We start from the raw sequence: 24285 nt of genomic DNA, 5'->3' as shown, positions 1-24285 counted from the left end.
GACTTTGGAAGGAGGACAGAAAAACTCCTGCCAGTTCCCAGCTTCTCCAGGTAGCGCTGGGAGAGAACCCTGTCTGATGCCCTGTGTGACATCCTGAAAAGCTGCTACCAAACATCACTGAGCTAGGTGGGCCATCCATCGGACTCCGTATGAGGCAGCTTTCTACAATTGTCTCCAGCCCCTCTCAAAATGTATTTAGTTGTTGAAAATCATGTTTCGTTTCAGTACGTTTTAAGTCTTTTTATATCTCTCCAAATGTATCGCTTGATCCATGTCCAATAGCCTGTTTGCGGGAGGTATATTCGTTTAGAATGGGAGTTCCAAATGAATATGAACTGTAGCTCAACGGGCAAGTCTGATCACCTTTCATCTCCCTATTAGGCAATGAAATGAAGCTGGCGATATGTACCGGGTCATCTTCTCTGGGCGGTGGAATGGAAAGAGATGCCCTTCAGCCAGACAAGGTAGGGAAGAAATCATTGGGGAGAGAGCCTAAATGTCTTCGTCACTTAAATGTCTCTCTGGCTGTATACGCCTCACATTTTATTCTAGAATCAATGGAGACTTTGGTTTTCTCTCATGTGGTCCACACACAATCTAGATCTAGTGCATGTTTTCTTGTCCCTTAGAAGCGCATCTTGAGAAACTGGTTTCATTCCAAAAACAAAAGCTCATTGCCGATGGATGCTGCCTTACCTTTGAAAACAGATTTAGGTGGACCTGGCGATGGGGGGGTGTACATCCACATCTGCCCAATGATGTAGGGATGTGCTAGAATTCTGCCCAAGTCAGATTTGGTACCAAATTTTCCATTAATTTGTTTAATCACTATAGTTGCAAATCGGATTTTTATAACGTGATTTTCTGCAGCTGTTTTTGGAAATTGATTTTTTTTTAAAGGTCTGCGTCTAAAATATTGATATTAATATCAATATTTCCTTCAATTTATCGATATTTCTTCTGAATTATCAACAGTTTCTTTCAAAATTTTGATATTTCCTTTCAAAATATCAATACTGTTATCAATATTTTTTCCAAGGTGAAAAAAATGCAGATCAGTAAAAGCCACAGATTACAAAACCCAAATTGATACCAGCCTGTTAGGTCGATGGAATGCTTTTGAACTGGCACTGGCCAACAGAGCCCATCCTTACTGTATACGAAGTGCAGAGCTTGGAAAAGTTACTTTTTTGAACTACAACTCCCATCAGCCCCAGCCAGCATGACGCTGGCTGGGGCTGATGGAAGTTGTAGTTCAAAAAAGTAACTTTTCCAAGCTCTGAAAGTGTATACCAATTGCCACTTACTTTTTCATTTACCAGGGCCACATGTGTGCAGAGAGGAAAAGGCCAGATGACCTAATCAAGGGGAGGGTTTTCAAACAGGTATCCAGTGACCAAGCCCACCTTTATGGACCGCAGGATCTAGAATCAATCTAGATTGAAAGCAGCATGCTGAGGATGAACATAAATGATTGAGAAAAACATTTTTGTGCTACAAAATGGGCTTGTGTATACGCAGCCTCTGAGGCTGAAAGACTGCCACGTTGCCTTCCCTGTTGTCCAAGCTGCTCGCTAGAAAGGCTGAGAATGTCCCTCACCCCAAGGTTTTTGTTGCTGTTATTGTTGCAATAACAACAATAGGGTCACCATAAGTCATAATCGACTTGAAGGCACATAATAACAACAACATCGTTGCATTAATTTATGAATCATCTCAAGGCCATTTATAAACCATCCATAAAACCAGCTGAAATAGTTTAAACCCCAACAACAGAAGACAGGTTTAAATACAATACAAAATGAACACCTACGACACAGGGACCTTTTCATCCAGCTGGAAAAACTTGTTGAAACAAAAATGCATCCAGTTATTTCTGGAAAGGACAGAGAGCGGGCGCCAGTTGTATCTCGACAGGGGTGATGTTCCACAAAACAGGGGTAGGCACATGGAAAGCCCTGCTCTGAGTTGTTATGGGGCGGGCTTCTAATATTTTAGGGATCTGAATTAGATGGTCTACGGCAAGAACGCAGTGATCTGCTAGGTATATAAGGTGCTCTCTCAGGCTCTCTTGAGAGTTCTGCCACTGAACCCAAATCCTCCTTGCCTTCACTACTTGTTTTGGAAGGGTTTAACTTTTTATTCTTTCAGGGTCCGGTGACTTTTGAGGATGTGTCCGTGCATTTCACCGAGGAGGAGTGGGCTCTGCTGGATCCGGGCCAAAGAGCCTTACACAAGCAAGTCATGGAAGAGAATTACCAGAATTTGGTGTCTCTGGGTAAGGCTCCCTCCTTGTCCAGGAACTGTTGTTTGTCTGTTGTTTGTCATAGGCCCAGGGTCCAAAGACGGTCCTCCAGGCCTCTCTGTCTAGTCCTTGGGACTCTCTGCAGAGCACACCCCTCACCAGCCCTGTTCTGCTTCCTCCGTGACTGTGCCTGGCTGGAATGTTGTCATTGAACTCTGATAATGCCTCTTTCTCCCCTGGATGGAGGATAAGGAGGGATCTGTGATTGTGTGTCAAAACTGTGCTACTCTACAAAGGTAAAATCTACGGTGGTTGCTCTGCCCACTCTTGCCTGTGGCCCCTGGAAGATGGAAGGTGGCCCTTGGGCTGAAAAAAGGATCCCCACTCCTGGCTTATCAGTACCCAGCATCCTCTTCTTCCCATCAATTCTGCTGGCGTGAGTGTCCGTCCCCTGTATTGGATGGGGGACCCTCTGGCTGAGGAGCTTTGAAAGCTGCCTTACACTGAACCGGACCATTGTCTCCATCTAGCTCTGCACTGTCTACGCCACGCTGACTGGCAGCAGCTCTCCAGGGTTTCAGGCAGGGAGTCTCTCTCTCTCAGCCATACCTGGAGATGCCCTCGAGGGTTGAACCTGGAACCTGCTGCATGGAAAGCAGATGCTCTGCCACTATGCTACGCCCTTTCCTTGTAAGGCTCCTGGTTTTTAGATGTGAATGTCAGGGGTAGATCCCCACACACACTAGAAAAGGCACTCCCCTATCCTGCACTGAGTTACGGCTAAGAAGTACTGTTTTTTAAACATTCCTCTTTGTGAGGTTACCTTCTCAAGCTGGGCAAGCAGTGCCATATTCCAGGAGCAGGGAGATGCTCCTGACCCAAGCAGTTACCCCGGTACACTGAATATTTAGGAACCATAAGAGATCTCTGTGGGGGCATGGAGCAAATACACTAATACAGTGGAGGATGGTCCAATAGGATGAATGGGTCACTGCCCCACTAACCTCAGTCTGCCCTCGGCCAGCCTTTACTTGCTTGTCTTCCTGCTTACAACCAGTCCGGGGGGGGCACTGCCTTCAGTCTCCTCCTCCATAGTGTCAGTGTTGCCCCTGTAGAACTCAGCAGGGAGGAAGAAGGGAACAAAACTATCATTACTTGTCCGCCCATCATTGGCTCTGCCTTCACCTCCTGTTGGGCCTCCCTGCCTTCTGCCCCATCAGTCCCAATGGGCACGATTCACTGCTGGCTCTTTCTACATTTCACTCTCTCTCTCCCTTCCTTCCAACAGTTCATGAATGGAAGACCAAGAATGAGGAAGATCCACCCAGGATGTCATTGGAAAGAGCCAGAGGGAAAGGGGGAAGACACCAGCAAAAGAAAACCAGAGCAATACGGAAGCAACAAGATGAATCTTTTTCACCTTTTCAGGGTGTTGGCATCCATGAAGTCTTAGTCCAAGAAAAAATAGTCAAAGGAAAGGAAGGATTTAAGTGCCCAGTGTGTGGGAAAAGCTTCGGTTGTAAATCAAGCCTAAGTTATCACTGGAAAATTCACACAGGAGAGAAACCTTTTAAATGTTCTGAGTGTGGAAAGAGCTTCTGTCAGAGGACAAACCTGATTAAACATCAGAGAATCCATACAGGGGAGAAGACATTTAAATGCTCTGAGTGTGAAAAGAGCTTCTATCAGAAAACAAACCTAATTAAACACCAAACTATCCACACAGGAGCAAAACCATTTAAATGCCTGGAGTGTGGAAAGAACTTCAGTCGGAGGGAAAATCTTATTGGGCACCAGAGAACCCACACAGGGGAGAAACCGTTTAAATGCTTGGAGTGTGGAAAAAGATTCACGTGCAATGCACAACTTACTTCCCATCAAACAATCCACACAGGGGAGAAGCCATATCAATGTGTGGAGTGTGGAAAGAGCTTCTGTAGGAAGCAAAGGCTTACTAGACACCAAACAATCCACACGGGGGAAAAACCATATAAGTGCTTAGACTGTAACAAAAGCTTTTCTGATCAATCCTGTCTTACTAGACATCAGAGAACACACACGGGGGAGAAACCATTTAAATGTTTTGAATGTGGAAAAAGCTTTACTCAAAAAACGAGCCTCACTTGCCATCAAAGAATACACACAGCAGGAAAAATCTATAAGTGTTTGGAATGTGGAATGCGCTTCAGTCAGACTACAGCCCTCACTTCACATCTGAGAATCCACTTAATGGATGCCCTGTGTAAAGAATCAAAGCCAACTTAATCTATAGCAAAAGCAATGAAGACTCATGTTGCATTTTAAAGTCTAATAAATGTGTCGTGGGATCAGCTTTTGAGGTTCTTGTCTTAGGAAAGTTCATACCACACTTCTCTTATAAATGTTCATGCCACATTTCAGTGCTAGAACACTCATCCAGACTTCATTTAAACTGGTGAAGGACCTGCAGGACCGATCCATTACGTAAACCTTTAGTTTCTATCTTAAAACTGAGATCAAAGCAGCCTTTATAGCTTTAACACCAAACTAGCTACACACATACACTATAACTCCCATCAGTCCCAGCCAGCACAAGCATTGGGGGTTGTGGTCCAAAACCTCTGGAGGGCACCAGGATGGAGAAGGCTGATCTAAAGGAATGCCTCCTCCTCCATCAAACTGTTCCTTCCATAGGATTGTCATTGGAGACCCTTCTTTGGGTGCCTCTGCCATTAGCAGTTAAACTTTCCCTCCCCAGGAACATAGGAAGCTGCCTTATACAGAGTCAGGCCATTGCCGATCTAGCTCAGTATGGTCTACACTGACTGGCAGCAGCTCTCCAGGGTTTCAGGCAGGAAATCTTTCCCAGCCCTACCTGGAGAATGCCATGAATTGAACCTGTGACCTTCTGCATACAAAGCAGATGCTCTGCTACTAAACTACAGCCCTCCCCCAGCAGATGCTCTACCACTGAGCTCTGAATTTGTCTGTCCATGGCCACTACATGTGATGGTTATACTCTTCCTTAGTTATTGAGACCTTGGAGGTCATGGTGGATAGCTTGATGAAGATGTTGGCCCAGCGTGAGGAAATTCCATGCTAGGGATTGTTAGGAAAGGTACTGAAAATAAAACTGTCGATATCATAGTGCTGTTTTATCAATCTGGGCAGCTGCATTTGTTGTACTGAGTACACTTCTGGTCGCCTCACCTTGAAAAGGATATTGTAGAGCTGGAAAAGGGTCAGAAAAGGACAACCCAGCTGATCAAGGGGATGGAGCAACTCCCCTATGACGAAAGATTGCAGCATTGGGGGCTTTTTAGTTTAGAGAAAAGGCGAGTTGGAGGCAACATGACTGAAGTGTATAAAATGACGCATGGCATGGAGAAAGTGGATACAGAAAAGTTTTTCTCCCTCATGACACTAGAACTCGTGGACATCGCAGGTGCAAACATTATTGAAAGTGGGATCATGTATACCCACGCCGATGCCATCATGAGCACAAATCATCATGAATGCACAATAAAAAGGATGTCTGGAGAGGCAATTTGCCAAGGCATTTAGTGTATTACTTGATGCTGCTTTTGAGTTTTGAATCCATGAATGTTGATTGAATCAGGTTTAAGATTCTGTATTTAACATTGTTTTGTCTACTAGTGGATGTAAGCTGCTTTGGAGATTCCTTTTATGATGAGGCAGAGTGTAAGTGTTTCAAAATAAATTAATACTGGTGCCTGCAAAGGTCTACGTGGTTGGCTCCTGACAAACTGGAGTGTTTCGTTTTATTTATTGAAACACACTTATAAACCACTCAATATTTTAAAAATATAGGGTGTGCAGTATGAAAACAAACAATCCCATTAAAACAAAAATATAACCTAAAACAAACAAAAACAGCAACATAAAAGCAGATAAAAACTTGAGCTGAACTTAATTGAGAAAGATAGTCTGTTTGTTTAAGTCAGAGTGCATTTTTTTTCGGCCATCTATGGAGTGCAATACACAAGTGACATCCATTGTACAGAGAACCCATCTCAGGGTTAAAGTGAGCGAGTTGGGTTTCCCAGAAAGGCAAAGGCTTTGGTTTGTTGCAGTCACTTCCTGTCCCGGGAAAGGGGATGCTTTGATTGTTACCTCGCCCTGGCAAGAAAGGAGGAGGTGGACTCTCGGGGATCAGGTAAGCTCCACGTGCGGTCGTGGGAAGGGGGACTCCCAGGGTTGCAACGGAGAGAAGGAAATGGGGGGGGGGAGGAAAGGAGGGGAAGCCCCAGCAGGAGAAGGAGATTCTTTCTTCGGAAGGCTGAGAAGAGGAAGTGAGCACTTGCCCACCTCTCCTCCGCACCCATTGACGGAGGCGGTTTGCATAGCTGAACTAGGTGGGGAGTGTCTCATCCCTTAACTGACACTTGCATCGGGATCTTCTAACTCCTTTTCTGCAAAATGTAAATGCCCCTTTCCCCCTTTGGGATCTAAACTTGAAGCAGTTTCACACTGTCGTTACAGCTATAGGTGATTTTTAATATGTATGGCCGCGCTGGACTTAATATGTATGGCCGCGCCGGAGGGAAAAGGAACACAAAGAAAGCTCAAATCAAAAAATAACTTGCTAATTCAATTAACAAAAAAATACTCTGAGCACGTGCAGCTTTTCATTGCTCATCGCTTAAATTGTAGGACCGGCTAGTTGAGTTACTCAGCTACAACTCCCATCATTCTTGACCATGCTTGATGGGGCTGATGGGAGTTGTAGTTCAGCAACATCCGGATGGCCAGAGGTTCCCCAACACCTGATTTAGATTGCTGGACTTCAACTGGTGTGATAGGACCCACTAATGCAGGTGTGGGGAACGTTTGGTCCTCCAGATGTTGCTGAATGTATCAATGCCCATCAGCCCCAGAAAGCCTAGGTAGGGATGTTGGGAGTTGTAGTTCACACGGCTAGTAGTTCAGGCAAGGTCAAGAGGCGGTCCGAGGTCTGGTCACAGGGCAGCAGTAGTTCAGGTCTGGTGTCCAAGGATGAAATTGTTGCAGCAGCTAGCTCGTCCTTGCACTAAGGCTATTAAGCTAAAGCTCCCAGAACCCTACCCAAGGACTAGCCAAAACCCCATAGAGGTTTGTGTAGAAAGACCTCCTCATGAGGAGGGCACCACTCTTGAGTGGCCCTCTGTTCAGGAGGAGCCCTCCTCTGCAGCTGAGCACTTCTCCTGACTGTGAAGATCTCAATCTTCCTCTTGAGGTGCTGTCACTTGTAGGGGGCTGGGGGGGGTATGTGTGTTGCACCTCTGCTTCAGAGGCCAAACTCCCTTTCTGCTGAGAGAGTTCCCACCAGTCTCCCCTGAGAGTCCCAGGACCTCTTCAGCCATTGTTCTGGCCTTTCCTGAGTGCTGCCAGTTTCTGGGGGCTCCAGATCATTCTGGGTAAGATTCTCCTCAGAAGATGAGTTGTGGGCATGATGAATGCTTTGGAGGGAAGACAGCAGAGAGAGTGCAGCAGGGAAGGGGAGAGAGAGAGAGACTGCATGGGATGTGGGAGCAGAGGGCTTCTGAAGGGTAGATCAGTGGAAGTGATGCTGCATTCTGTAACCTCCAACCAGATGAAGGCTTTGTTCTCTGGTTTGTAAGAAAAGGAACTTTCTCACCATAGTTCTCCTGTTCTACTTCCTGGATTGATCCTCTACAGGAAAAAGACCTGGTTGATAGGCCAGGCCTTGTAAATAATCCCACAAAAGTTGCTTTAAAAAAAAAAAAAGGAACTACTACTTCATTCTGTCTACAAAGGAGCTAGTTCCAGTTCATGTTCATCCTTTTGCAAAATGAACTAGTTCAAGTTCCTCCAAATGAACTTTTTAGTTTATAAAATGTTCGTCCTTCCCCCTCCCCCCAAAACAAAACCAGCATTCAGAATGTTACAAGCTGCTATTCTGAAGTATAGGGTCCAAAAGTAAATCACGGGTCAGGTAATTAAGATGTCTGACAGACATAATGACAAGTGATATTTTCTCTATAATTGTATTTCCTTACTAGACAATGCTTACCCTGTTTAATTTGTGCTGCTCCTGTTGGAAGCATTCAGAATGTTACAAGCTGCTCCTGTTGGAAGAGAGTGAATCTCTTCAGCAGGAAAGATACAGGAAGAGCCTCGCCATTACTTCTTTCTGATTGCTTGGTAATAGTGATTAAGTGGCGGTGGCCTTAGCAGCAGCACCACCTCCGTATCAGCCTAGTAAGTCTTAGAACGTTGTGTCCATGTTTTGTTTTCTACCTTTTGAATAGATGTCCAATTGATTTTTCTTTATTATTATTGAAAGATAAGAGTCCCAGTCTCCTGCTAGGTGGAGGAGGGGACAGAATGAATGTGAAGATGAACTAGAAATCATGCAAAGTTTTACTTCGAAATAAAGTTAATTCACCGTTACTTCACCCAGCAGTCATGGGAAATACCTTCAGATGTGGTTCAGAGATCTTTGAACTAGTTCAATGAACTTCATTCAAGTGAACTCGTTCATTCCAAGCCATTGGCTTACGTACAAGTCTGTGTTAGGTGGGACTGTCTATTTTCCTTGTAAATATCCTTCCCACCTAAAGTGTAATGGTTCATATATGGAATGTGTTGGTGTTTGCTCTGGCAGACATACACTGGCGTACCCGACCGTAGTCATTCCCTTACTTTGCACCTTGCCAAGAATAACGCAACGCACGTGTAGAAATATACAGTCTTTTATCAGCAGAATAACATAAAGCAGTTCCAGCATCGAATACACAAGTTACACAGTCCGTCCTTCTCCTCTTTACTTCCCCCCACACACAAAAACACATCCTTTTCTTTTCCTGTCTTTATTCCCCATCACAGTCATTTAGTCATTAGGTGCTTTAGGGTCTGCACCTGTATCGCCTGAGGGTTTTGATTTACTCTTTACTGTCAGTTAACCCTTTCATGGCTGGTTTTCCTTCTTTGTGAAATGTACATGCTAACAGCCTCTCCTCATTTCACACAGAATGAATACATGCACGTCTTATATCATACATTATACATTCCCAATAGTTGTACAAGTTTGTCATGTTTGTCAGCACACAATGGTTTTGTCAGGACATCTGCTGCCATTTTACCCGTTTCACAGTATCGGATATCAACATGACCTTGTTGTACACAGTCTTTTAGGTGGTGGTATCTAACACTCACATGTTTGGTTTTCTGGTGCCACCTTCTGCCAGCGCCAATCGTATACAGGCTTGATTGTCCTCATATATAATAAATGGTTTCTGTACAGTTAGACAGGTATCTCGAAGCAACTGTTCATACCACAATAGTTCATTGCAGGCTGTTGATAGACTTATGTATTCCGCTTCTGTACTTGATATAGCAACAACATTCTGCTTTACGCTACACCAGTCTATCAACGACCCTTGAAACATTATTGCTACGCCTGATGTCGATTTTCTACAAGTCTCATCAGACGCATGATCTGCATCGGTATAACATACTATGCCATCCCTTTTGCTGGTGGATAAAAGTAGACACTTGGTGGCGGTGCCTTTTAGATATCTCAGTATTCTTTTTATGCCTTCCCAGTCATGCTGGGTTGGGTGTTCTACCTTTCTGCTGAGGATACTGACCGCGTTACATATATCTGGTCTCGTCACTTTTGCTATGTACAGTAACTGTCCAATAATGCTTCTATACAGTTTTGGTTCTTTACATGCCTTGCTTTCATGCTCTCTCTGGAAATCCACTAGCATTGGCGTTCTCACTGGTTTACAGTCTGCCATGCCACAGTCTTGTAGGAGCTGTTTTATTTTGTTTGTTTGGTGGAGCATAAAGCTGCCGTCATCTTTCCTCACTATCTCTGTGCCTAAATAGTGGGTTACTGGCCCAAGGCATGACATGTCAACATGTCGCTTTAGTTGATCATAAAATTCCTCTTGCTCTCTGTCTGTATAACAAAAGTACAGGATATCGTCTACAAATACAAGACAGTATACAGTTTCAGTTTGCTGTTGTACATACAAACAAGGATCAGCAACACTCTTTTTGAATCCTATTGACTCCAATACCTTATTAAGTTTGGTGTGCCAACACCTGGCACTTTGCTTGAGACCATATATTGACTTATGCAGTTTACATACTAGTGCAGGATTCTGCACAAAACCAGGGGGTTGCTCCATAAATAAAGATTCTTCTAACTCACCATAAAGAAACACAGTTTTAATGTCATAGTGGTATACCTGCATGTTCTGTGTTGCAGCAACTTTCAACATTAGTCTTATGGTCTCATGTCTGACTACGGGTGCAAATACAGCGTCAAAATCCTGTCCATACTTTTGATTGAATCCCTTAGCCACCAGCCGTGCTCTGTACCTTTCCACCTCCCCCTTTACTGTTTTCTTAATTTTATATATCCATTTGCAACCAATGGCTTTCCTATTTGGAGGTAGCTGTGCTAAAGTCCACGTCGCGTTTTTGTTCATGGCGCTTATTTCTTCCTCCATGGCTATTTGCCACTTTTGGGCTTCCTTGGGCGACAGTTTGCTTACATCAGCATAAGAAGAGGGTTCTACCTGAGTACACAATGCTTTTGTCACACCTATTTTAAATCTGTCAGGTGGTTTGCCAAGATTAGCCCTTTCTGACCTCCTCAGCTCTGGTTCTGGGTGAACCTTTTTGTCTGTACCCTCTTGTTCAGACACATCAGCTTCCCCTACTTCTTCTTCCTGCTTAATGTCAAAACCTTGGTCAGAACCCTTCCCTTGTGGGATTGCGTCCACTGTTTCTTGCATTTTGTCACTAGGGGTACTGAGGTTTACATCTACAAAACATCCTACGTTCTGCCAATTTTGCTCATGTGTTTTGACACTTCTGCTCACTACCACACTTCTTTCGGTTGGCAACCACACCCTATAGTAAGCCTTTTCGAATCCTAATAAAATACCCTTTTTTGCTCTGGGTGCTTGCTTTCCTTTTCTTTGTGCTTTTGGCACGTGTACCCAGCACTCGGACCCGAACGCTTTTATGTGCTCTAACCTTGGTTTTACTCCATGGAATCTTTCGAATGGAGTAGACAGCACAGCACTAGAAAACAACCTGTTTTGTATATAATTCGCATAAACAATGCATTCACCCCAAAAAGCCGGAGATAATGGTGAAGCATTTAGCATAGCTCTCACCATGTCCTGAATATATCTGTTCCTTCTCTCTGCGGTTCCATTTTGATGTGGGGAATATGGTGCGGTTAACGCATGATTTATCCCTCTTGTGGTTAGATAGGTTTCAAACGTATGCGAGGTAAACTCGCCTCCTCTATCAGTTAACACCTCGGCTATGCTCGTGTGATATTTTGCCTCAGCCCACCTTACGAAATGCCTGAACTTCTTTTCTGCCTCCCCTTTGTGTTTCAACAAGTACTCAAAACAAAAACGGGAATAGTCATCCACGAGCAACATATAAAATCTGGCGCCACCTAGTGTTTTTCGGAATGGACCGGCAAGATCCATATGTACCAGCTCTAAAACTCTTTTAGTGCTGCGTTCACATTTTATGTTGATAGGTGCGGCTACTGATTTATGTCCGTGGCATATATCGCAGTCTACAAACGTAGCACAGGGTTTAATCCTTAAATCAGCACTGTATCTCGGCATTTTGCTTATTGTGCTGAAACCTGCATGCCCAAGCCTCCTATGGTATAGATGTATGCATTTATCATGGGGGGGGGTTGTTCTCTATAGTGCTTACCACAGCTTCTGAGGTTTGTTTTATAACATATAAAGCATCTTCTAATACGCCTACTGCATATACCTGATGTGCCTTTGTTATTTCACATGTGCCTTTTCTGAACAGGACTGCATATTCCATTACATTTAATGTGGACACAGACATGAGGTTATTCTCTAATTGGGGCACAAACAGAACGTTCGTAACAGTTGTTTTTAGGCATTTTACAAATACAGTCCCCTTCCCTTTTACCTCCCTATGGGTTCAATCAGCAAGCACGACATGTCCACACGTAGGGGACAGTGATTGAAACAACTTCTTGTCTTTTGCTAGAAAATGGGTAGCCCCTGAGTCAACCACCCAGGAAGTTCCAGTTTTCTCCTCTGGTTTCTTAACACTGGCTTTGACCACGTGAACAGAGAATGGCTCCTTTCGCTGCCGACCTCTTCCTGCCACATTAAGAGTCCCTCTCATCACCGGGCAATTTTTCTTTATGTGTTTTTCGGACCCACAACGAAAACATCGTCGCGCACCGTATAGTCTTGACTTGCCTTCTCTCTGCTTTCCTGACGTTTCTCCGCTGCGCTGCTTGCTTACTGCGGAACAATTCTGCTCTTGTTTTCTATCCCATTCTTGTAAGAGCTTTCCCGTCACATAGTCCAGGGTTAATTCAGTCTCAGTCATGGCTTCCATTGCGCACACAATAGTGTCCCAAGAAGCATCCAAAGAAGACAATATAATGTATACCTACTGCTGGGGCGTATGCTCCACATCTCTTTCCTGCAGTTCCGCGAAAAGCCCTTTCATTGTCTGCAGATGTGCAGCCATAGTTACCCCTTTGCTTAAACGTGTTTGATACAGCCGTCTCGCTAAATAAACTCTACTGCCAGCAGTTTTTCTTACGTAAACATTCCTTAGAGCAGACCAGACTTCTTTTGCTGTAACCAGCCCTCTTATCAACAGCAGCTGGTTATTCTCCAAACCCAAAATAATGGTCACTCTCGCTTTTTCATCTTTGCGAAGCCATTCCGGAGAAGGGGGGTCAGTGGGGGGATCTCTTTCGACGGACACCCACAACTCTTCCCGGCGTAATAACATCTCCATCTTTACCTTCCAACTCGTATAGTTCGTGTCATTCAGCCTTTTCAGCGGCATTGCTGAACTCAAGGATACAGCCATCACGTTCTGGCGTTTACCAAACACGCTGTCCACTTGTGCTTGCCTTGGTCTGGATTCCTCTCTGCACCTCAGCTACTCTTCGCAGTCTGGGCCCATAACCCTTGTTGGTGTTTGCTCTGGCAGACATACACTGGCATACCCGACCGTAGTCATTCCCTTACTTTGCACCTTGCCAAGAATAACGCAACGCACGTGTAGAAATATACAGTCTTTTATCAGCAGAATAACATAAAGCAGTTCCAGCATCGAATACACAAGTTACACAGTCCGTCCTTCTCCTCTTTACTTGCCCACACACACAAAAACACATCCTTTTCTTTTCCTGTCTTTATTGCCCATCACGGTCATTTAGTCATTAGGTGCTTTAGGGTCTGCACCTGTATCGCCTGAGGGTTTTGATTTACTCTTTACTGTCAGTTAACCCTTTCATGGCTGGTTTTCCTTGTTTGTGAAATGTACATGCTAACAGAATGATCCCTTGGCTTTGCAGCACTTTATGATTCCACCAAACCTTGTCTGAACAAAGAAATTGTTGGAAGAGTATAATCTTCCACCCTGTTGGAAGCTGCCCAGACCACAGATCAGAGATGGAAGAGGAAGGTTCATCTGGCTTTGAAGCAGACAGAGGCCCGGATGCCATCAATGCTTGGAACAGTGGAGAATTCTGGGAAAGAGCTATGCAGAATATCTTGGATGGAGACACCCTCATCTCAGATATACAGCGTCAGCGTTTCAGGCAGTTCTGCTACCGGGAGGCTGAGGGGCCCCGAGAGGTTTGCAGACGACTCAGTGACCTTTGCTATCAGTGGCTGAAGCCAGAGCGACTCACAAAGAACCAGATTCTGGATCTGGTGATCCTGGAGCAGTTCCTGGCCATTCTGCCTGCAGAGATGGAGAACTGGGTCAGAGAATGCGGACCAGAGAGCAGTTCCCAGGCAGTGGCCCTGGCTGAAGGTTTCCTCCTGAATCAGGCAGAGAATGAGGAGGAAGAGCAGGTGAGAGTGTTTCATTTTGCTAGTTCCAAGGGACTGCAATGTGAAGTATTTAATTTTTTTTAAAATAAATATTATTCCACTTGGCTCTAATTTTAGGTTGCATTTTATTTTATTTTTATATTTGTATGCCACTCAAATCAGCTCACAACAATAACAAAACATTAAGAACACTGGAAGCAGCTTTAAAATGAGTCGGAGCATTGGTCCATCTAGTGCAGCGTTTTCTACTAGACTGGGCATGTTAGACCCGCAACAGGTATGACCTTCAACCTCTTGGACAAGGACTAGAATGGGAGACATGAATTGCCGCAAAACTGGAAAATCCTATCTCTCCCATTTGGTTTTCAGCAATTATTCATGCTGTATATTTTATTTGTACTATATTGATACAATTCACTAGAAAAGACAATAATGCTGGGAAAAACGGAAGGGAGTAGAAAAAGAGGAAGGCCAAGCAAGAGATGGATGGATTCCATAAAGACCTGAACTTACAAGATCGGAACAGGGTGGTTCATGACAGATGCTATTGGAGGTCGCTGATTCATAGGGTCACCATAAGTCGTAATCGACTTGAAGGCATAACAATAGTGATACTTGTAGTGCCATCCTACTGCTTTCTACAAATAATTTTTTTTTAAAAGCAAAACAATATATTTTGTTGTCTCCACTGACTGGCAGCATCTGTTCGGGGTTTCAGGCAGCAGTCTCTCCTGGAGATGCTAAAGACTGAACCTGGGACCTTCTGTACGCAAAGGAAATACTCTATCGCTGAACAACGGCCCTTCCCCAACATTTATTTAACAACTTTTTTTATACCTACTATAACAAAAGACTTCTAAGCTGTCTACAATAAAATAAACAAACATAAAACAATGACTTTCTATTAATGTAACAATATGATCGTATTTATTTATTTATCATTTGATTTACATCCCGCCCTTCCTCCCAGCAGGAGCCCAGGGCGGCAAACAAAAGCGCTAAAACACTTTAAAACATCATAAAAACAGACTTTAAAATACTTTAAAACAAAACATCTGTAAAAACATTTTCAAGAAGCTTTCAAGACATCTTTTTTTTAAAAAGGTTAAAAAATCTATTGTGTTTTTTTTTTTTTTTAAAAAGGTTTAACAACATATTAAAAAGCAATTCCAGCACAGAGGCAGACTGGGATAAAGTCTCAACTTAAAAGGCTTGTTGAAAGAGGAAGGTCTTCAATAGGCGCCAAAAAGATAACAGAGATGGCTCCTGTCTAATATTTAAGGGGAGGGAATTCCACAGGGTAGGGGCTGCCACACTAAAGGTCCATATAAAAGCATATAAAAATCATATAAAAACCCACTAATATATCAAGAAAGCGCAAACACACAATTCAAAGAACAGTGCACAGAATCCTAGAATAGTAGAGTTGGAAGGGGCCTATAAGGGCATCAAGTCCAAGCACCTGCTCAGTGCAGGAATCCAGTGCACTTCAACATGAATGCATAACTCCATTTTTGTACACCACTCGGGTATTTTTTAAACGCAGAGTGGTTTATAAATTCTGAAATAAATATAAGTAAATCAAATAATTCAGAACATTTGATTGGAAGTGGCTGATGAATATCAGTGATGTCGGCTGAAATAATCACTTTGGGAAGAGGCTTCCTCACCCAATACAGGAAGATGAGGCTCTGATTTTCCTTCCACCAGCACAAAATATCAGAAAGATCTCTGCTCTTCTTGGCTTTTAATGTTTTTTGTTTTGATTATGTTGTTGGTTTTGTGATACTTTATTTTCATCTAAATAGCCTGAGGAGGCCTGGTTACAGGCAAAAGGTTGTGTAAAAAAAGGTTTTACAAATTAATAAGATATTCTAAAATCCCTGTAAGCTGCCCAGTCTATTCTGGATAATACCCAAAGAGAAGATGTCCCAGACCTTGAAGGTCTTTCTTTATACTCTTCTTTACTTGACTAAGATCCTCACTGCTGTTTCAGGTCCAAGAACTCTTGGTGAAAGGGACCACTAATTTCCTCGAGGCCGGGCAGGTACCTTCAGGCACCAGACAGAATCTACCGTTCAGGTGGATCGTGCAGGAGGATGACAAAGGTGCCACCTCACCTGGTAAGGGTTAATACCAATAATACTTGGTAAGGTTGAATGCCCGTGTGGTGTGGTTAGAATGCCATTCTGGGACTTGGGAGACCAGGGTTCAAATCCCCACTCAGACTTGAAGCTCACTGGGTGACCTTGGGCCAGTCACACTCTCTCAACCTAACTTACCTCACAGGGTTGTTGTGAGGATAAAATCGGGAGGGGGCGAACCATGCTTGTACACCACCTTGAGCTCTTTGGAGGAAAGATGGGATATAAATGTAATCATGGTAACCAATGAATATATGGTTATTTTTCCACTTGGTCTTCTCTCTCTAGTGTGAACTACTTTTATGGTGCTTCCCGTGAGACTGGGATGGAAGGTGCAGTTAGTGCAGAATGCTGCAGCCAGGTTGTTGAGTGGAGTACCTGGATGCGCACATGTTACACCTGTGTTGGGGGAACTGCATTGGCTCCCTGTTGCCTATTGTGCTATTTTCAAGTTCTTGTTACTGAAGTCCCAAACAACTTGGGTCCAGGTTGCTCGAAAGACCACCTGCCCCTGTTGAGATTTGTAAGATCACTTAGTATAATCTGGGGAAATTTTACTCATGGCATTGAATCCTACAGAATATCATGGGGGGGGGTGAGACCCCAAAATGTGCATTTTTTGCACTGTGGAATGCCCTTCCTTCTGCCATATGTGAAGCATCATCCATCAGTTGCTTCGGATGTCTTCTAAAGACATATCTTTTTTGCCCTTAAGATAGGACCCTGTTATATCTGAATTCCTGTTTTTGTAATGCTTTTTAATGATACTGTTTCATTGTTTTCTTATTGTTTTTGTATACTGCTTACAATTTTCTTAACATTAAGTGTTTTAGAATAAGTGTTCCTTTGAGCTTGTACGTGGCATTTGCTTGACTGCAGCATATTTCAAAATGTGTGAACTGCTGTTAAAATGTATTTAGTTTTCAACAAATTTCAGTCTCTAGATAGAACAATTCACAGTTTGAATAGCTATCACGAGCCTGCAGAGGGGCATGGGATATCTTCTTTTTCTCACACAAAGAATGGAAATGCTAAATGTGCACAGAAATATTAAACGTGAATAGATCGCTTTCCAGTCACCTCTGTGTCTCTTTTTACAGGCAGTGAAATCCAGCTGGCAATGTGTACTGCGTTATCGATGAGTCATGAAGTGCAAATATCTGACTGGCAATTCAATCAGGTAGGGAGAGGTAAGGGAAGTTTTTCAGTGCCTCTGTTGCCTGCACACCTCCATCGGCATGAAAGAATGCCTCTTTATCAAAGCTGCCCTGTAGGAAGATTGCTTTGCGCATACCATGAACTGTGAAAAAGACAAATAATTGGGTGTTAGAACAAATTAAACCAGAACTATCACTAGAAGCTAAAATGATGAAACTGAGGTTATCATACTTTGGACACGTAATGAGAAGACTTGATTCACTAGAAAAGACAATAATGGTGGGGAAAATAGAAGGGAGTAGAAAAAGAGGAAGGCCAAACAAGAGATGGATTGATTCCATAAAGGAAGCCACAGACCTGAACTTACAAGATCTGAACAGGGTGGTTCATGCTATCGGAGGTCGCTGATTCATAGGGTCGCCATAAGTCGTGATCGACCTGAAGGCACATAACAACAACAACAGGAAGATTGCAGAGGCTGCTTGTGAGGATTTATTTCTTCCAGTAGCAGAACATCTACCCCATTTGCCTTCATTATACTGTCTGATTGTGCTTAGAAGGGGACGAACTGTTCATGTCACCTAAAAGAAGAATGTGTGTTCTTTCAGGGTCCGGTGACCTTTGAGGATGTGTCTGTGCATTTCACCGAGGAGGAGTGGGCTCTGCTGGATCCGGGCCAAAGAGCTTTGTACAAGGAAGTCATGGAAGATAATTACGGGGTTGTGGCCTCCTTGGGTAAGACTTGGTATTTATTTATCAATACCAGGGACCTTCTCATTTTCATCCAGTTTCTGTTAGATTTTGATGTCAGGAGCTGCCTCCTAGATCACGTTTTAGATAGAGTTAGCTCTGATGAGGTGCTTCCTTCCCGGAAGTTGTTACCGAGAAGTTGATAGCTCTGATGAAGTGCTTCCTTCCCAAGTAACCGAGAAGTGAGTTCTTCCCCCCCCCCTTGACTGCCTTCTTAGCTGCTATGCAAGAAAGGTCCAGATTCTAGCAAGAGGGTGCTGATTTCGGTCCAAGCACTCACTGACATGCTTGGGATGATACAGCTATGCTTGGCAATTGTTCTTTGGAGGCGAAAAGATAATGAAGTTGATTTTCTTTAACATGTTACGAGATTGTAGGGGAGGAGGAACTGGCTATGCTACTGCAAAACTGTTCCCTGTTATGAGAGCTTGTGGAACTGGGAATGTGGTGGGAGAGTGATTCAGGATAGACCAAAGAGGGTAGTTCTTCACATAGTTAAAACTATAGAATTTGCTTCCACCAACTTGGATGGCTTTAGAGGAGGATTAGGCAAATTAATGGAGGATAACACTATCAATGGCTACTAGCAATGATGGCTATTTTCTACCTCCATTGCAGGAGGCCCTCACCTGCAGAGCGCAGTGATCGACTGGGTATATAAGGGATAAGACGGTCTTTCGGGTATCCTGGTCCCAAGCTGTATAGGGCTTTGTATACCAAAACTAGAACCTTGATCTTGACCTGGTAGCATATGGGCAGCCAGTGCAGTTTTTCAGCAGTGGGGTGACATGTTGGCAATACCCTGCCCCAGTGAGCAGTCTCACTGCCCCATTTTGCACCAGCTGCAGCTTCTGGACCAACCTCAAGGGCAGCCCCACATAGAGTGCATTACAGTAATTCAGACTGAAGGTTCATAAACTGAACTTCCCAAGATTCTTTGGGAGGAAGCCAGACTGTTGGTACTGTTAAATGTAGAGTGCAGATAGGGCCTTGAATTCTTACTAGTTTTTACTCTTTATTCCAGCGTGCGATGGGTTGCTAAGTGAGAATGAAGGACGGCTTTTGGGGATGTCATTGGAAAAAGCGAATTTTAGAGAATGGCGAAGGAGAAATAGAGCAGGAGAAGCTGAGAAGACCAATGAATTCTCCACCTTGCATGATGGCATCTTCTATGAAATGGTGATCCAAGAAAAAATGGACAAAGGAATTGAAAGGGAGATGTGCCTGCTGTGTGGCAAAAGCTTCCGTTGTAAATCCAGCTTAAATTATCACTTGAAAACTCACACGGGAGAAAAACCATATAAATGCCTGGAGTGTGGAAAAAATTTCATTCGGAGATCGGAACTTAGCTACCATCAAAGAATTCACACAGGGGAGAAACCGTTTCAGTGTTTAGAGTGTGGAAAGAAGTTTAGTCAGAAGACGAGACTAATCAGACATCAGAGAGTACATACAGGTGAGAAAAACGCGCGACATATTTCAGGTGGCAGGCACACCTTAGCTTTCCCAGCAGACAACTTTGACCATGGAGAGACCATTTAAATCAACGTTGCCAACATTTCTCACCCATGGGTGCTAAATCACCTGCAGAGGCATGCTGGGTTGTGCACAAGGCCCCCTGCAACTTTGTCGCCCAGCATAAAGGAAGTGTGGAACTCCGTCCTCCAGGCCGCTGCAGCTTGTCTCTCTGCCTGAGCAGCCACAACTCCTACTCACACATAGGCCAGCACATCCAGCCCAGTTTGGTGCATGTTGGATCAGAGGGTTGTATCCAACAAAATCATTTACAAACGGGATGCCTTTTGCAATGGAACCTCCCTTCTGTCCTCCACCCACGCCCCCATCTGCTCTGGATGGTTGGGGGTTTACTCAGAGCAGATTTTGGGGGTGTACGTGTATGAAAAAGAGAGAGTGATTGAGCCTGGGTCCCTTGTGAACGCCATAGCTAAACCGGGTTTAAATCTAGGTTTTCTAGATGCGATGTTCATTTTGGGCTCTTTGCTTTTCTATGCAGTGATTTTTTTCGGCTTGGGTGACTGACTTTGCTGTTTTCTGGAGGATTTATTTGTTTATTTATATCCTGCCCTTTCTCCCAGTAGGAGCCCAGTAATATTTGTTCCTACATAAGTTGTTCCAGTGCTAATGACTTCTTTGCCTGTGGATTTTAATAATAAATATTACATACACAGATATGTATATCTGCTTGTGTTGCACATGAGTCGAACTGAAATTTCTGTTTTTCTCCCCCTGCCTGCAGTTGTCAAAATGAACGAGTCAGCCAATAAGAGACAAAGGGCTTACTTTTTCCACCAAGAGTGGGAAGAGATGTATTGTTTTGTGGAGTTGAAAGGCAAATACATGTGCTTGCTCTGCTCTTCAAGCATTACAATCCCAAAGAAGTACAACTTCCGGAGGCATTTTGAGAAGCATCACAGCACTTTTGCTGAGAACTACCCAGTTGATTCCGAGCTTCGGAAAAAGGAAGTGAATGAATTGAAGTCAAAATTGGCCATACAACTGTCGCTGCTCACTCGGGCTGTGGAGCAATCCAAGAATACTATGATTGCATCTTTTAAAATTGCAAGCTTACTTGCTAAGAGACAGAAATCTCTTGAGGATGGAGAACTGTTAAAAGAGGCATTTTTGACGGACGGTGACTTACTTTTTGAAGATTTTTCCAGTAAAAATGAAATTATTGCCGCAATTCAAAATGTGCAGCTGTCGGAAAGCACAGTTATCCAAAGTATCAAGGCAATTTCAGGTGACTTGGCACATCAGCTGCAAAGCGATTTGCAGAAATGTCTTTGGTTTTCACTTCAGCTCAACACATCTGCAAACGTAAAAGACTCTTTGCAGTTGGCCGTCATTGTGAGGATGGTATTTAGTGATATTTCTGTGAAGGAAGAGCTGCTCAAAATGCTGCCTCTGAAGGGAAGAACAAGAGGTGAGGATATATTTCAGGCTTTCAAAAATCATGCTGCAGAAATAAATTTGCCTCTTCACAAACTGGCATCCATCAGCAGTGATGGGGCACCAGCAATCGTGGACCACATCAGTGGGTTCATTACCCACTGCCAGAAAGATGACTCTTTCCCAAAGTTTGTTTCATATCACTGCATCATTCACCAGGGAGCACTGTGTGCTGAAGTTCTCCAGTTTAAACATGTCATGGATATTGTCACAAAAATAATAAACTGTATCCGAGGCGTCTCCTTGCAACACAGGCTTTTAAAGGCGCTTCTGAAGGACGTTGATGCAGATTACCACAGTCTCCTTTTGCACACTGAAGTTAGATGGCTGAGTGATGGAAAAGTTCTGGCCAGTTTTTTAAACCTGATTGGTGAAATAAAGCAGTTTTTAAGGACTTATGTTGAGCAACTTGATAATAGACTTTGGTTGATGGACTTGGCTTTCCTTGCTGACTTCATGCAGAAACTAAACGGTTTGAACATTGAGTTTCAGGAAAAAGGTAAGCATATATCTGCCATGGTCACTTTGGTCAATTCATTCAAAGGTAAACTAAAGTTGTGGAAATCTCACTTGCAGAGAAAATCCCTTCTTCACTTCCCTTCAATGAAACAAGTTGTTGGCGAAGGTGATTTCAACAATGTGCCATTTGTGGGCCGTCTCCAGACATTTGAGGAACAACTGCATGCGCGATTTCAGTTGTTCACTGACATTGAACCTGCTGTGTCATTTTTAGTAAACCCGTTCAGTCCAATTGGCGTCACAGAAACGGCGGCATCCATTGGAGAATTGTGTCAGGCGGGAGTTGAAGAAATAGAAATAGAGATTGTGGGCCTTCAGAATGATCTAATTTTAAAAGCTAATTCAAGTGATGACAACTTTTGGAACCTGGTGGATTCACAAAAGTTTCCTTTGTTGAAAGAGACGGCTGCAAAGGTAAAATCTTACTTTGGATCAACTTATCTGTGTGAGTCACTCTTCTTAGCCATGAATGTAGTCAATTCCAAAAACAGAACACGGCTGACTGATGAGAACCTGGACAACTACTTGCGAGTGGCGATCTCATCGTACACCCCCAATTATGGCAAGCTTGCAGATGACATGCATTGTCAAGCATCATGCTAGTCTGGAGCAATTTGTCCAATTACTGGTCTTGTATAATTTTCCATCATTCTGTCACTGGCTCTGCATTCCCCCATCTCCCCCGGCTGCAGCCACTTTGTGATGGCTCTCTCAAGATTTCTACTCCATATTCACGAGCGCTCTGTCTGGGTCTCAGGTGTAACTAATGGGTCCAGGTAAAGTGGGTTTGAGTAGCCTATGTAATACTTTACTGCTTCGTGTCATTGCAGTAGGCGCTTCGTAGTGACTTTTACTCACTAAGTAAATAAATACTCAGTGGCACATGTAAATAAATACTACATTACTCTAAATTTACTTTTCCAACAAGTCTTTTAAGTAGAGATCTTTTAAGCGACCTTGATAGGCTGGAGCATGGGGCTGAAAACAACAGAATGAAATTCAACAGGGAAAAATTCAAAGTTCTACACTTCGGAAAAAGAAACCAAATGCACAGTTATAAGATGGGGGATACTTGGCTCAGCAATACGACATGTGAGAAGGAGCTTGGGATTGTTGTTAATCACAAGCTGAATATGAGCCAACAGTGTGATGTGGCTGCAAAAAAGGCAAATGCTATATTAGGCTGCATTAACAAAAGTATAGTTTCCAAATTGTGAGAAGTATTAGTTCCCCTCTATTCAGCACTGCTTAGGCCTCATCTTGAATACTGTGTCCAGTTCTGGTCTCCGCACTTCAAGAAGGATGCAGACAAACTGGAACAGGTTCAGAGGAGGGCAACAAGGATGATCAGGGGACTGGAAACAAAGCCCTATGAGGAGAGACTGAAAGAACTGGGCATGTTTAGCCTGGAGAAGAGAAGACTGTGGGGAGATATGATAGCACTCTTCAAGTACATGAAAGGTTGCCACACAGAGGAGGGCCGGGATCTCTTCTCGATCATCCCAGAGTGCAGGACACTGAATAATGGGCTCAAGTTACAGGAAGCCAGATTAAGACTGAACATCAGGAAAAACTTCCTAACTGTTAGAGCCATACGACAATGGAACTAATTACCTAAAGAAGTAGTGGGCTCTCCGACACTGGAGGCATTCAAGAGGCAGCTGGACGGCCATCTGTTGGGAAAGCTTTGATTGATTGAGTTTATTTGTATGCCACCTTTCCAAAGCAAGCTGTGCCCAAAGTGGCTTACAACAAAGAGAAGTCAGTTTACAAAGCATAATAAATTCAAGCAGAACAAAAATCAACAATGTAAAAATATAAAATAAATTCAGTATTACAAAAGAAATAATCTAGATTGAAATACATTAAGTACAATGTGAATAAGTACATTTTTAGCTTAACTGAGATAAAATACAGCTAAATTAAACTATTACTCTATTTACATACCTAAAATACAAATTTTGTTCACATTTATACATTTGCAAAGTGAGTGAAGACACACAGATCAAAGTAAAAGCAAATGGATTATAGAACATTTCCTAAAACATTATTCAGACTTCAGTGTGGTGTGTTTCCTGAAGTTGGTTTTCTCAGCTGAGAACCATGGGCCATGTGGTGGAGCCACTAGTAACCAAAATCTACTCCAAGGCATGTCATATACCACGTCCATGGCAAGTCCCATAGTTTTCCCACACCTAAATATATGCTGTCAACTCAACAGTTCTAGACAACATATAAGGCAGAGCAAATAATTCAGACAACCCAGTGTCTAAATGTTTCCCATCATCTATGATTTTTCATCCAAGTATTGTATATAAAAAAATAAAATGCAGAATTCTTAAAATGCTCTGATTTGGATTCCTGCATTCATGGCCTTATAGGCATCTTCCAACTCTACTATTCTATGATTCTGTGATCTTTCCCAGTCGGCATCTGAATTGAAATTGTTTTGAAGGTGTTTTTCTCTTTTATCGCTCACCATTTGCCCCTCTGGGCTCCTTGGGGAGGAATGGTGGGGTAACAATTTAATGAATAAGTGTGACATTGATTATTGTTTTTCTTGTACCCCCAAGTAAGCAAGAGTGCTTGGGCATTGGTAAAAGGGAGTTGAAATAATGTAATGACCTCTGTGGTGATCTCTCGCTCAGTGATTCCCAAGCTT

The 24285-nt window shown here is 43.3% G+C and overlaps 2 protein-coding genes across 5 annotated transcripts in view; both read left to right on the top strand.

Moving 5' to 3' along the window:
* LOC133381420 (zinc finger protein 420-like) overlaps positions 1-4581 on the top strand; it is a 31485-nt gene extending 26904 nt beyond the window's left edge. The window contains exon 7 of the mRNA XM_061620522.1: positions 3714-4581. Within this exon, the coding sequence (XP_061476506.1) occupies positions 3714-4510 (797 nt within the window). The 3' untranslated portion in view covers positions 4511-4581. The remainder of the gene's footprint in view (positions 1-3713) is intronic.
* A 1732-nt stretch (positions 4582-6313) lies between these two features.
* On the top strand, positions 6314-23968 carry LOC133381410 (zinc finger protein 24-like). 4 transcript variants are annotated; one of them, XM_061620497.1, is made up of 7 exons: positions 6314-6401; positions 13599-14103; positions 16079-16205; positions 17327-17406; positions 17993-18119; positions 19159-19590; positions 20392-23968. In XM_061620497.1, exons 2-7 carry the CDS (start codon positions 13696-13698, stop codon positions 22224-22226), a joined length of 3009 nt encoding a protein of 1002 aa, XP_061476481.1. In that variant the 5' UTR covers positions 6314-6401; positions 13599-13695; the 3' UTR covers positions 22227-23968. The 4 variants fall into 4 exon arrangements, with proteins under 4 accessions (XP_061476481.1, XP_061476483.1, XP_061476480.1 ...); XM_061620499.1 differs by lacking the exon at positions 6314-6401 and adding an exon at positions 7597-7641; XM_061620496.1 differs by lacking the exon at positions 6314-6401 and adding an exon at positions 8283-8446.
* Positions 23969-24285: the final 317 nt, after the last annotated feature.

This window comes from Rhineura floridana, chromosome 3 (genome assembly GCF_030035675.1).
Source record: "Rhineura floridana isolate rRhiFlo1 chromosome 3, rRhiFlo1.hap2, whole genome shotgun sequence".
In the NCBI taxonomy this organism is placed as follows: Eukaryota; Metazoa; Chordata; class Lepidosauria; order Squamata; family Rhineuridae; genus Rhineura; species Rhineura floridana.
Note: the sequence above shows the minus strand (reverse complement) of the source record. Positions and strands in the feature narration are given on the sequence as shown.

Coding starts and splice junctions, on each gene's coding strand:
- LOC133381410 (XM_061620497.1), top strand. CDS start 13,696: ATGGAAGAGGAAGGTTCATCTGGCTTTGAAGCAGACAGAGGCCCGGAT. Junction 14,104..16,078: donor AGAATGAGGAGGAAGAGCAG/GTGAGAGTGTTT, acceptor CTGCTGTTTCAG/GTCCAAGAACTCTTGGTGAA. Junction 16,206..17,326: donor CAAAGGTGCCACCTCACCTG/GTAAGGGTTAAT, acceptor CTCTTTTTACAG/GCAGTGAAATCCAGCTGGCA.